General features: G+C 43.1%; 1 protein-coding gene across 7 annotated transcripts in view; it reads right to left on the bottom strand.

Moving 5' to 3' along the window:
- The window catches only part of KDM2B (lysine demethylase 2B), a 106,656-nt gene that overhangs the window by 41,261 nt on the left and 50,609 nt on the right, over nt 1–14,786 (bottom strand). For all 7 annotated transcript variants that reach the window (XM_014874945.2, XM_014874940.2, XM_088175954.1 and 4 more), the window contains 2 exons: nt 12,369–12,495; nt 4,477–4,931 (listed from right to left, as the gene is read on the bottom strand). In XM_014874945.2, the coding sequence (XP_014730431.1) occupies nt 4,477–4,931; nt 12,369–12,495 (582 nt within the window). The remainder of the gene's footprint in view (nt 1–4,476; nt 4,932–12,368; nt 12,496–14,786) is intronic.

Consider the following 14,786-nt stretch of genomic DNA (forward strand, 5'->3'; position numbering starts at 1 on the left):
AGAAGATAAAGAAAAGCCATGGGGCTCCAGTTAGAGCAACAACGTGATGCTCTTCCAGCACAAGGTGGTCAGATTCATTACACTTGAGGGCTGTGGTGACAACAGCAGGTACGAAGGGAAGAAGCTGATTAACTGTGTAAGAATTCAGCTTAGCCATTAATTTCAAAAGCACAGCAAGGAACGACTTCCCTGAAATGCATTCAGTAGAGGGAGGTTTTTTTCTGTCATCAAAATGAGAAGGGGGTAAGATTTCTTGGCAAGAAAAAGTAAGAACATATTTCAGTAGATATCATCTGTCTTGCACAAGAATCTTCTCCTGCTGCCAAGGAGCTGCAGATATTTGACAACCTCTGTTCTTCAAACCGAGTTTCTTCTGCTCTAATGAACTTCCACAGGCCCTTCTGAAGAAGGGCAGTGTCTTTACTTAGAAGTGGGCAAGGTCTGTGGCATTAGTAAGAGGCAGATCTCACAATCCTGTTCCCAACAGCAGCAGAGGAATTACCATCCTGCTGGTAACACACAGTTAGTTAGAAGTGTTATGTGCAGAAATCAGAGGCTGCACACAGGTGAGCATCCCTGGCAGTGGGTTTAATGTGTGTGGGCTGCACTGCCACAATCAAAGCTTTACCTGTCCCGACACATGGAGTGCAAACTACACCAAGGAGTACGGTGGTGACCTCTTCCTCATGCATTAACCCACCCCAGCACTGCTGCAGCCAGCAGGGATTTAATTCCTGTTTGGGCTGAGGGAAGAACTGACCTGCTCTCCAAGTGAGGCTGTTCCACACTGCAAATAAGCCTCCCTTGTGCTGCTGCACTCCATCGATCATGGTGATAAATGGGTGCTCAATCTGCAGAGGCAGCAGTTGGCACTTCTGGATTGCTGTGTCCCCACCAGACAGGCACACTTAGTTTGGAGCCCAGATGATATGTAAGGAATTTACACAGGCTTAGTTTAGTTTTCAGTCTCCCTTCTCATAAGGAAAATAAATTACTTTACTTCAGAAAGTCTCACCTACTTGACATTAAATAGCTGTATACAGCCGTGGTTGTGTTTACCACTAAGAGCAGTAATCCAGTCACCCATCCTTTACTGTGCTCTTGCTCAGCTGGGAAAGCATGGATCCTTTGTGAGCTACCCCGATTAGTTCTGTGAAACTTCACATCACCGAATAAAATGGTTTCCTTTCTCCAGTTTAACTATCCATATCCTGTTTTCTGAAAACATTAATTATCTTCCTGAAGCACAAAGACAGACTTGAATGTCATACAAAAAAAAGTTCCCGAGTGTATTTCATTAAGAAATAAAAGTGCTACAATAAATACTGATTTATTTGCTTCAGGAAGAAACTTGTTTAAGACTTTCCAAGCAGAGCAGCAGCTTTCAGACTTTGTCAGAGCATGTTCTTGCTATGCATTTGTTAAAAATACCTCTCAAATGGCTGCACTAAAAGGGTACTTCTAATAGGAAGCATTATTAATACATCACATGCCTGAAAGTTGGGTTGCCCATGAAATAAACCTTGTTAATACAGCCAAATACAGTCACAGCATGGGTCATTTACACAGCTCCTGCAGGATGCCTCAATTCAGTGACACAGCTGACTGGTGCTCTGGGTATTCATTAGGGTGAGGAAAAGGGGCCAGGCCTCTGCTCACTCCACTGCTGATGCTATCAGCAAACCCCCCATGTTATCTGTACAGGTTGGAAAACTAGTAGCAAAATAAGAGAGAACATGATTCAGTGATTAAGGAGATAAACACCATTCTGGAAAATGGACTGTATTTCTTCCTCTGCCATTATGTGGTACAGAGCAAACCTTTTAAATCAAGTTACCACAGGGTGTCATGAATTGTGTGCTCCTGCTCTTCCTCACGCCTGGCTTGGGATCTGGATGCTAAAGATCAGAACTCCTGCTCTGCAGAAATGTTAAACCACTACTGTTTTAATATAACTAAAATCCTCTTTTGCACATATCATTGTTAAATACACTAACTGTCCTGTAGCACATAAAGCCAGTATCCAAAATTACTTTTATCTTAATCTCTTTGCAGCCCAGTTCCCTGTGATAACAGCTCATCCATTATGTGTGGAGGAGAGGGTGAGAATCCCTGGGAACCCCAAGGGAACATTCATTCACCTTGTCCAGCTGAAGGGCTGAACATCAGTACCTGATGGACCAGCAAGGATGGAACAGCTGCATCCTCACACCAAGGAACACAGGGATCCTGCAAGGACCATTATGCTGGATGCATGCTCAGAGGACTCAAATCTGTCACTTGGCAACTCCTCCCTCAGCATGCTCCATCCTTTGAAGGTAAAAGCTCTAAACATACTCACACACTTGGGTTTGATTATTTTTTTTGAAGTGAATAAACTGAATAAAACAAACCTCATGCTCTGAGGAGATCAGATGCTTTGGCTCCATTGCACTGCTCTCTACCACATCAATGAACACAGTGGCAGAAAGGAGTGATGGGCTGTTGCATCCAGGGTCCCAGAATAGATGGGAATGGGTCTCACCTTATCAGTGGCTGCCTGTGACAATTTGCTGATGAACAAAGAGAAGAACCTGTGCTGGGAATCCTGGTCTCCCCTCTTGAGCTTGGAGGAAAAGTATTCAACTGCCTCAACTGCCCCCATTCCTTCAGAGCACCTGGGAAGTGGATTGTGCAACCATAGGGAATTATGGAGGAAGCTGACTCTATGAGTTTTAATTAATTTACTCTGCCATTATGATTCTCACTCTCTGAAAACTGAGAGCTGGCTTATATATGGGTCAATACTGTAAAAAAAATGGGTGAGACAGTTCTTTAGGAGTTCTTTAGACACTATTGAAGAAGATGTTTGAGTTAACATGGTTTTAAAAAAGTCTCACTCTGACAAATCAATCACAGACTGGCTGAACATCTAGAGGTGATTCCAGGGGAAACAATCTTGCAGCATGTCTGATGTTTAGATGTGGTCATGGGCTCTTTAACCAGCAGGGAATCATCAGTATCCAGATGTTGGGCTACATCCTGATGGTTACAGTGTGTGCTGGCAAGGACAGAAAGTTTAGAAGCAGGCAGTTATCAAAGGAGATGGAACATCAAGCTGTACACAATCAACTGGCAGGTGCTCACTTAATACCAGTTACAGCACACTATGACCAAAAAGGTGATATTGGCCTTTTTCTCAAATGTCCATTTGCAGTTCTCCATCTCAGTGAATCCACTGCTCTGGGGAGAGCAGGAAAACAGATACTCCCACAGGGAGCTTTGAGCCAGATTCACATATGGTACCTTGCTGTGTTCTAGGGAGATGTCTCACTGCACTCTGGAGTCTGTCATCCAAAGAGGGAGCAGGATCCCACTCGGAACATCTGCACCAGCTATTATATGTTGCACCCCTTTCTGGATTTTTAAGTGAAAATTATCCTATGCATCAAGCTTGCAGAAGTAACATGGCCATTCTTTCTGCTTTACCAGAAATTCAACTTCTGGTCTTCATTTTGATTTCTGATTAAGAGATGACTGATCCTACAGCAAGCCTGTGAATCTACATCTGCAACTTTTGAGCAGGTGTGTTCACTTTCATGTACAAAGTGGCTGATTTTGCAAGAAGAGAATTTCTGAGTTCTTGTGGTTTACCACAATGAGAGCAGTGTATCACACTTCCAAGCTCCAAGATCAGGGAATATGGTTCCACTGCACGCTGCACATGTTCAGCCTTCTCTAACTGGCTTTGAAGCCTTTCTAAGCAGCTGTTACACCACTTGCACTAAAAAAGTACAGGTTCCCTCCCCATTTACCACATAAACACATATTTTTCTCCTCAGATGCCTTGTATGCCTTACACAAGAGCTCTTGTGTATAGAAAATATGTAACTGAAGACCCATACTGTTCACAGACTGAAAATCTACAGAGAAGTTGTCACTAGTGAGCACTCACTCCTCACACCAGCTCCAAAGCCAATATATTGTACCAGTGGAGAATAATTATCAACCTATAGAGGGCAATGGAGGAAAGGAAAATGAAAAAGGTGAAAGAAAAAAAAAAGGCCTGGAAGTGTTAGACAATCTATCTTCTGAGCTGCAATCAAGTATTTACATTTTGTATGTGTCAGCTAATGAGGTGTACACCAGGGAGACATGAGACCAAAAAGGGCTGATTAAGACTATAAATATAAACAGACTTTTTGAGGTGTAATATTTACATGTGGAACATAACAAGTGCTGAATTATGAGAGGATATAAACTTTTGGCCACTACTGTGACAGTCAGAAAGGACTGTGTCACTTAAATCTGGCTGCAAAAAGGAGCCAGAGACAGCTTTGGTTCAAGGAATCATTTCCCTGTCTGTGGCAGAGCAGGCTGACATGAGCTGGTCACCACACACAAGCTGCCACCCCTCAGCAGCAGAACTTTGCCTTCTGCTCTCCTGCTGTGCCCACAGAGCAGAGTTTGTGTGGATCAGCAAGTCATGGCACCCACCTTCATGTCCTCCAGGAGAGCCTGCGGGTCTTCAATGCCTTCTGGAACACACTTCTTGTTCTCTGGGAGAGATTCAAGCTTTTCCACCAGGGCTTTTAAACCCTTCAGTTCAAATTCTGTGAGGTGAGTCCATTTGGTTGAAACTTCTGTGGCTGGAGACCCCGTGGGTGTTTTGGGATAGTCCGTGGGGGTCGTTGATTTTACGCTGTCATCCGACTCATTAGACAAAGTTCTTTTTAGGTACCTCATCACTGTGGCTTTTTGTTTCCTCCCTGCAGCCTCCTTCCCTTCTGAGTGTGTGCTGTTGGGTGAGGAGGAGCCATCCACCAAGGATTTAGAGTTCTTATCCAAGTTGTCATCCTTCTCCTCCTGGAGATGGGCATCGCAAGATTCTTCATCCATGTCTAACCACGAATCTGATGAGTAGCTGTCTGTGCTGCGTTTTCTTTTTGCATCTGAAAATTAGAAAAAGAATGCTGAATTTTTTAGCCACTGTAACCTCACAGCTGAAGCACTTCTGTACCACTGGGGCCAGGTGCTGCCGATTTCAAAGGGCACTGGAGAATGGTTTAGTGAGTATGTGACAGGAATGGGCTTTATTCAGCTGATTTTTAATTTTTTTTCTTTGAGGGGGGCGCTTGTTTGTCTGTTTTAATGCTGGTTTTCATTAACATCTACTCAGTTCAAATGACTGGGAAACATTTAGGGAAAAATTATGCTTTCTTCAAAGCTTCAGTCCTCTATGCCTTCAATTAGGAGTAGGCAGAGCTCTTAAGTCACACACAATTAATTTTCCCACAAATCCGAAAAAGACCAGATTCGGCAGCTTTACAGCTTTAAGAGGAGAGTTAGCACAGAAGGAGGAGGGGGAAATGATGGGAGAAAGCACGTTAAAATGCTGTACATCATCATTCTTCCAGGAACCCTGCACAGCACAAAATCAACTCCTCACTACTTTTCCTCTCTGCAAGCAACTAACTGTTGATAAAACAAGAGCCCCCAGTTGTTAGTGCATGAATACTCATTGCTCTTCTGAGACAGAAGATTTCAACTGTGCTTATTTTACGACAACAAGACAAAACACACTGAGAAACACAGGGACTGTCACAGCTACATGCTACTGGTTTTCTTAATGCCATTCCTAATATATTTTAGGTACTTCTCAGGAAAATTTAAAGGCAAGTTTCTGAGTCTAAAGAACTATTAATCCTAATTTCCCCCAAAGAGCCCAAATTGTTAGCCAACTCTGTGCAATCAAGCAGTGAAAGCAATGTAGGAAACCAGTGGCCATGGTTCCCTCAAGCACACATCTTTTCTAATTTATTAGACACAATTTCCCTTACTAAGTGAACAACATTGAATGCAGGCTAGCAACAGCAGGAATTTCTGTGGAAAATACAGTTAACATTGGCAACACCCAGTTAAGCCAACATGAATTTTATTACTGGCTGAAATGGGTATGAGATCAAGCTGCAAACAAAAACACACTGCAAAGGAAACAGAAGTCACATAGAAGAAGTGAGAGAACAATTAATGAAAAGTTCCTTTCACAGCTTCCATGCTTTGCAGTGCAGTAGCTTTGGATTAGGACAATGTGAACCATGCTTAAGGAAGGATTAAATGGACATAAATGAGAAAGCTCAGCATCCGGTTGCTTAACAGTGAGGTTCAAAACAAATGCTGGAGCCCAGTTCCAAGCTGGAGAACTCCTCCTGATCACAGAGATGCTCCTTGTGTGTGCACAGTCTGTGCCATCTTGTCACAAACACACTGGTCAGAGATGGCACAGGCAGTGGCAGTGTCTGAGGGCAGCTTGCTCAGCCTGCCTGGCTGCTCAGCTCTGCAGTTCCCAATAAAAACCCTGCAAGGCCAGCTCAGCTCTGTGTGTTACTGCCCCAGAGATACGAGGTGCTCACCTCACACTTCTCAGGGCAAATGTGCTGCTGCTACAGGATCTGCAAAGACCCAGCAACTCTGTCCAGTCTACTCCTTCAGACAAGGCTTGCATTTTTCCTCAAAACTAAAATGGCCATAAAATGACTCCTGAAAGGCAAGTTTAAGCTGAAATGCCTGTGAAAAGATGGCAGCCATAGAAAATACCAGCTATCAGCAAGGCAGGGTGCAACCAAATCCAGCTGCATCCACAGGACAGGGTAACTTCCTTCCTGCAACCCTCCAAAAAAGCCTCACAGATTATTTTGTGTGCGAGGTGGTGGCATCAGCACTCCAAAGCAGCTCCTCCTCTCTGCTCTGTGCTAATACACCCCCATGCTTCTCTCAGAAAAATAAACAGGATTAGAAAATATCTTAACCAGAACATTTAAAACCCACTCAGTTATCCAACTTTTATTTCACACTGTTTTTTCCTTTGTCCACAGTAGCAAGCACACGTACCCACCTCAAAGGCTACATAATCAGCTTATGTCATTCTCCCATTTTACAACTGAGGAAACAGATGCTTGGGAGAAAGCACGATTTGCTCATTGTCACACATCAAATCTAGGGAAAAACCAGGAATCAGAATCCAGGCTCTTGGATCCAAGGCTGGAACCCCCTTTTCTGAGCCACACAGCCTAGATGAGCTGTTTTACAACTGACTCAGTCACAAAGCCCAGCCTGGATGGGAGAAAATGCCAGTGATGTGGCATCAAACAGGAGAGGCTGAAAGCAGATACACATCCCCAAGCTGCCAGGACGGTGTCATCAACAGAAAGTGGTATAAATCTGCACAAAAAAAATCGTGTTTCTGTTCTCCTGTGCTGTAGGTCTGCTGAACAGGAACTAATGGCTGTAACTGGGGCAAAGCACAAGAGTAAATAAGGCCTAAAGAAAATGAGGGAGATCACGTTATGGAGGTGTGAATAATTTACTCCAAGTTATGCTCTCGTGTGAGGAGAAAAAGCTTCCAAGAGACGTCTCCACTTTTTGTCTCTTGCTCTAATCTATGGAAACAAAAGGCAGGAGAGGAGTGGAGCACCAGAGCAGAGTGGGGGCCTATTCCCAGGAGAAGCCAGCACACGGAGGGGGGTCAGCAGTTCCGTTCTGCCAGCTGCCACCGCGTCCCTGCCACCGGCTGGCGGCACGGGGCAGCCCCGCTGTGCCAGCCACACCTGGGCATGGCAGGCCAAAACAGCTCACACCTAACCCCAAACAAACCACTCTGCATGCCTGGCTCTCACTTCATGCCTTGCTGCTAACCTGGAGTGTACCAGGCTATTCTGGAGCACCAGGGGATTACAGAGCTGCTGCTGCACCACCGGATTAAGAGCAGGCTGCTCTCGAAACACAACTGTCTGCTAGTGCTGCTAATCTAAAAAAAAAAAAAAAAAAAGGCACCGAGGGAATCAATAATGGAAGGATAACTTCAAGGTGAGGGAGATTCAATTTTGTGTTTTCAAGTGTTTTGTTGTAATGCAACATGCCATGATTTTTATTTATTCATTTCAATGAAAACACTGTCTGACAGAGTTACTGTGCTGCGAGCTGAGGCCCTACATAAGCATAATCTGCATTTACTTTGTTGAGAAGTGCATTTTAAGCACTGTATTACCAGAGCTCCACTGACTTGGAGGTTTCTGGTTTATAAAGTCTCTCTGTGGGAAACAGCACCTGCTCAACTGCTTCTTCTTCTGACTCAATGCACCACTGAGTCCCAGGTCTGAACCCCAGTTTCAGAGGGGTTATCCAGCCTGGGCTCCCACACAACTTAGTGCAAAAAGACCTTCACCCCCCTCATCTCAAAGCAAATAAAACCAGCTCATACAGACCAGTCTGTGATCTAGCTCAGTGGAAAGGTGGAGTAGCACAGGCTTGACCACAAGACAGAACATTAGAAATCTACATTTCTATATCTTCTATAGCAGTTCACTTCACTTCTCTGTGGTTCTGAGCTGACCACTTAACTTTCCTCACAGTTATCCACTTGTACAAGAATTACACACTGTTTCCTTCCTTGCTGAAAAGCAACTGTTGTATTACAGAACTTAAAAGAAAGGGATGGGGGTCAGGCATAATTATGAAACCTTTCTGAACTCTTTAGAACAGTCCAGTGTGTAGTGTCTACCTTGCCATTCCCAGCTCCAAACCCTGCCACTGTGACTTGGGAGCAGCAGTTGCTATCAGTCTGCTAAAGACAGCAATGACATTTTCATTAGCAGAAAAACCCTGAGCATACTGGAAATGTATCACTGCATGGAGCACCCCACACAGGAACCACTCAGAATACTCAGGTACCTGTCTATCATAAGCAAATCTATTCTATCCCCTGAGCTGAGGAGAAGGGGGGGGGGGAAAAAAGACATGGCTCCTTCACTGTGCCAGAGGGCATATTTTCTATATCCATCAGGCTTAACATACAGTTAGAGCCATCCTGTAAAAATTTTAGCAATGGGAATCTTCAAAGCTGCAGGCTACAGAGAAAGCACGTCTCTGATAGCCCAGGATCTTCTCCCAATTACTCTTTGTCAGCTCACTCTCAACATCCATATCTCACTGAAGGTCAACTGTGGTTGAAAACATCCAGTACAGACTCATTCATGATAAGAGTAAAAATAATGAAGACATATCCACCCTGAAAAACAGTGCACGTTCAAATCTAGTAGGAAACCCAAACAGGCTCCTTTCTGATTTCAGCTGGCAGGACAAATGTCCCAGTTGAGAGAGACAAGCAAAAGAAAAGAGAAAAATAGATTGTGTGCTTTTACAGCAGCCTGTGATTGCTGTCATGTCGTCGTTCCCCTGAGTGTTTGCCCTCCTGGGAGAGATCTGAGGAAGAACAGCCTCACACTGCCTGCGAGGACACGGCCTGGAAATTCATTCTGGGCCTGAGGAATGGGGGAGGAAGGCACAGCCATCATCTTCCACCTCATTTAGAGCTGCACTCACGTTTTTATTTAGGGAGAGAGAAGACTCCAGGTTTCAGCTGTGCCTCCACAGAGGTGGGGTTTTTTTCCTGTCTGAAATTTTGTGAGTGGAGACATTTAGAAAACAGAAAAAATACAAAGAACGATATAAATTGCTACAGCAGCATACAAGTATCAGGACAGAGGTATCACAACACAATCACACAAATACACTTTTATGAATAGACACTGTCTTGAAAGTCACTCTGAATTTAACAACCTTCATGCCAAAGCAAATAAATATTATGCTATAAAAACACAGTAGAAGTCTAAAGATATCTTTAAAATCCAACTGCTGATGAAGTCAGTTTTCTGTGTTCTCCAATGATGTTCTTTATCAACATAGTAGTTTTTCTTTTCTTTATGCAGGAGAACAGAACTTCTATGAATTTCATGAAAACTACTCCCTTGTGAATCCCAGAGACTGTGGGCAGTGTCCTGCACTCTCTCTGGTCGATGTCCTCCTCTACTGATAATCACTGTAACTTCAAAGATCCACTACAACCACTCTTCCAGAAGCTATGTAAAGAAAGCAAGCAGCACAACTGTAGGATGAAAAATAGACAGTTCTAGCACCCAAAAGGAAAGGCAGAAAGTAGATATTTAGAACAAATTATGTCAAGGAAATTATTTTTTACAAGTAGGAGAAGCATTTAGATTATTCAAGAGAAATTTCTGAAAATGAATACAAGGATGTGAAGAGTTTTTCCTTAAACCAAGAAGGACAGAAGACAATTAAATCTACTAAGGGGTTTGAGGAGAAGTTAAGTACTTTGCTTCTTTACTCTTTAAGGAGAATAATGGGAAATTCTTTGTCAAGGGATACTCCCTCATGGGAAATGAAGAAATTGCTTGCAGATAGAGAAGTCCCTAAGGAAGAGAAAATTTAAGGACCTTTGGAGCTCTGAAGAAAAGCTTAAAAACGAAGAGGCAGGGTTTGGAACACTGATGTCTTTAGGATATCCCATCCCTCAGCAAGTGAATGATACCAAGATTCAGATTCCACAGAACAAACCAGTTTAACTCAAAGATTACAGTTCACAGAGATTCGAGTCAAGAGGCTGCACATAGACCAGTTAAAAGAAAAGCAAAGCAAGTACTGGAAACAGTATTGGAACAAAGCAGTGCAGCTTTGTAAAGGTAAATAAGGTACCTTTACTCCTTTGAATTTGGCAAACTCCAAAGTGAAAGATCCAGCAGTATGGCAGATCTGGTCTTTTGAACCACAACCCCCACTGAAATAATTATTTTAAGGTTAAGTTTCTGCCAAGAAATAAAAACAAAACCCCAAGTTTCTAACAAAACAAAAGTATATATCTCTCTCTGCCACCAACCGAAGCCACCACGGGTCACAAGATCCTGACCAAGTCACCACTAAACACTTTTCCAACTAGCCAGGCTCCCTCTCCTGAAGCCTTTGCAGCTGGCACTCTTTGGTCATGCAAAACAATCCTGTTCCCTCTAGACAGTGGACATCTGTAGTTCCCAGTGAGCTTTTATATGACTGGAATATCTCCCAGCCAACTGGACTGAGGCACATTTCGTGGGGATCACAAAATCATTATCAGTAATTATGGAGCTGGGCTGGAATTCACACTGGTGATTTAATTGGGAAAGGTCCCACCTCAATATCCTGAACCCTCCACTCTCCACATCTAATTTATTCTGAAATTACACATCACTGGTCTGGCACCTCTGCCTGCAGGACCAGCCTCTTTCCATGCCAGTGGTTTAGACAACAGGAGATTGTTCTTTATTTTCCAAATAATGCAGTTATCAGTTTTGTCACTGCTTTCTGAAGAGCTGATCCAAAAGGCTAATTCATCCTTTCCTCCTCTAGGATGATCTTATGAGAAAAATTCCTCTGGACACAGAATTTCTGCTTAACTAACCTTTCTGACCAGAGTCTCAGAGCTAAAATGTGAAGAACCCAAATGCCCAGTGACCCCAGTAATTCCTCCTGGCCTAGCTACACAGATTATTAGCTCCCTTAAATTATTCTTGGTCAGTAAAACTCACTGGAGAATGACAACTTCTTCAATCCCTTCTAAGAATTTTGCCCATAGGTGAACATTTCCCTCCTCTGTCCAGAGCCTGGGGCAGTGCCAGCCATGCCAGGTTCACTCTGAGTGGCACCTCAGGGAGCAGGAGGCACAGAAATACTTTATCCTCCTCCACACTTAACATGTATCAGTTAAGATTTAGCTGGTGCTTGTGCTGTTTTCAGCTATTTTGTACTTAAAAGCAGAGGGAACATGGCCCACCATCTTGTTCCATCAAAAGGAGGAAAAAGAGGGCACTTCAGCAGAGTGGATTGTCACACACTGATGCAAAGCTCACACCAGTGCCAAGGCAATGCCTCAGGCACATCTGTCTGTGTCTCCTCTGGTCCATTTTCAGCTCTTGTAAAGGTTTCTTTGACCTCCCTGGACCTGGGTTACAGATCATGGAGATTTGTGTAGGTGTTTTCTTGGGTTTGTTTTTCTGCAGAACTAGAATTCAGTCACCAGAGAATTGCAGGAGAATTTAAGGAAAAGAGAAGAGAAAGAAGGAAGGTTTGGTGACCACAGTGTGTTCTGTAGCAGAGCTGCTCTACAAAAGGACAAAATATCCACCCCACCAGAGCACATTTGCAATACACACATTTCTGGCTACTGAGATACTGTGCTGAAAATGGCAGTAAATCCTCAACTGTTTGGCAGATCATCCCAACACAAACATTACCGAAACCAAGGAATGAACACATCCAAAAATTATTTTTCTGGGATCACTTGCTAAGGGCATGTTCAATAAATACACTTCGAAGTATGTTGGTACTTCATGGAAACACTTAAGAGTCAAAAATCTTCCCCACCCCAAAATAAAGAAACAGTTCATTAGAATTTCTCCAGTTCTCCAGTTCAATTTATAATCTGCTTTGCAGAAACCAAAGCAGCACTAGCCTGAGGTGCCAGCATCAGTTCTGAATGTGTACTCAAAGGATTCACTCACCAATTAACATTGATTCTTTCTGGTACTCTTTGCTGAGGTGGCAGCGCTGGGTCACACAGGACACGTATCTCTCCAGAACATACCAGCACATTTCATAGTAGAAAGGATACCGGAATTTGGCGTGCACCTGCAAACAAGATCAACACTGTCAGCCCGTGGGGAAGGGAGAGAAGTTTGCAGCACAAGGGCCAGTCATCATTCCCATCGTGTTATCAAGAGCACAAACAGTGGGAGGAGGGGGAGGGGAGAGGGTGGGAGCAGGGAGCTGAATGCCTCCAGCATACGGAATGAGGAGCCAGCCTGCCTGCCACGACTGCATCATTTCTTGGTTCACTAATTTGTATCCTCTTGGGGTGGTGGGAGAGGAGAGGGTTTGTGTTCTTGTGAAATCATGAAACTGATGGATGGCCCCTACAGAATTATTTACCTGCTGTATAAACATAGGGTGGTCACATACAGATGTTAGTCACTAAAACTTAAAATAAAGGTGAGGGCTTTCATCTTCTAAACACTATCACAGGATTTTTATCAAAATGGCAGCATTACCTAAAATGAGTCAAGCAGGAAATTAATCTTTTTCATTTATGGTTGTCTCAACAATTTGATTAAAGAAATGAACACACATATTCTTGATAACTACACATGAAAGTAAAAATCCCTTATGTGGTTTACCTTTTGGTAGCAAGTTAGCTCTTGCCACAGAGTAAGAATAGAAGAGCAGGATTTTGACAAAAGATCCTGTCAAGCTGTGTACTTTTTCTTACATCTCAGACCTGTTGTTCTCACACAAAAAGCTGAATTCTCCAACACTAGTTATTTGTGAGAGTATTTCAGATACAAAAGAAAACAAAGAGGGTTTCCTTCCTTTCCAACATAGTTTTCTATCTGCAGAAGGTCACTGTACCACAGAAGGATCTGGGAAGCTCCTAAAATGCAGGAAGATATGTGTATTTGTTGTGATTTGTTAAAAATGGATGCCATGCATCTTGCATGCACTTGTACTTACACTGTACACCTCTTTCTCCTGGTGGCACAGAAATCTGCATTTTGCAGGCTCACATGCATGCACTGGATTACAGGAGCTGCTTTAAAATATTCTCTGCATATTCACTGCTCCCTAAGCCCAGAGGTAGGCACCCACCTTTAGTGAAAAGCTGGACTGCACCAGAAAGGAGCATTATCTCAGAATTCTCTCACCCCCTACAGATCAGCCAAAAGCCCAAAGTCTGAACAGAACCACTAACCCAGCACCTGCAAACTCAGACTCAGCTCTGCAAAACAGGCACTGTCCAAACACCTGCATGGTGATCAAAGCATCCACTTGAGCAGATCAGTGACTTACTGGAATGCCCAGATTTCAAAACTGCCCCCAAGGTGGACAGCCAAAAAACTTGCCTCTGTTCCCGGGGCACAGGAAATGCAAACACTCTTAGCAGTAAAACAAAATGTAACAACAGGAAAATATACTGTATTGTCACACTAGATGTATCACAGTGTAGGATTAAATACTCCATGGCAATTCCCAGAAGTTAAAATCCCTTAAATTCAACACAAATACAGCTGGCAAATCTGAACTGCTTGTTGCCACAGGTCATGCATCCAGCACTGCTGCACCTTTCCAAATGTTTCCCTGTGTGGTTTGTTACAAAGCACACATACCAAAAAAGAAGGGAAAAAAGAAAAGGAAAAAAAAAAAAACAACCAGCCAAACAACAACCCCCTAAGTGTGAGAACATTTAACCCCAGGGCCTTTTTGCATTGAAGGAAATTTTTCCTTTAGTTTAGTTATTTGTCATAGAGAAGAGATCAAGTCACTTATGACTATTAGGGAACACAGGGGAAATTATCCATGCTAAAATATATGCTAATAAAGGAACTCAAATTTTTCCAAGAGAGCACTGCAGGAAACAAAATTTGCAAAGAATTGACTTACAAACAGGAAGCCGCCTTCCACCCCTCAGCCTTCAAAAGGTTTTCAGCCACATGCCTGGGAATATTAAAGACATCATTGCTCAACATTTGTTGACAGATTCTGAGCTTCACCAAATTTAGTTGTTACCAATGTTAATTCAATGTGAAAGACAAGGCAGTAATGCATGCAGTGCTCCCATTATGTATATCAATCTTTAATATTCAATTTGAGTTCCTAATTGCCTCGCTATCAATGTTCCAACCCACAGCAAATCCCTCCATGCCTCTGTAATCCACTGTTTGCCCGAGAAGGCTTTGCTTTTACAAACCTTCAGAAGGAAGAGCTCTCTCTACCATCTGTAGACAGAGATACTGTGCAGAGAACTACAGGGCTTTCTGCCAGAAAAGAGACTTGAACAATGCTTTAAAAACTTTTAAAGTTTGCCTTATGGAAAAGTATAGAGGAATATGCTCTTTATGATATCCCTGGACATTTATTAATTATAA

Source organism: Sturnus vulgaris, chromosome 19, assembly GCF_052056855.1.
Source record: "Sturnus vulgaris isolate bStuVul1 chromosome 19, bStuVul1.hap1, whole genome shotgun sequence".
Lineage (NCBI taxonomy): Eukaryota > Metazoa > Chordata > Aves > Passeriformes > Sturnidae > Sturnus > Sturnus vulgaris.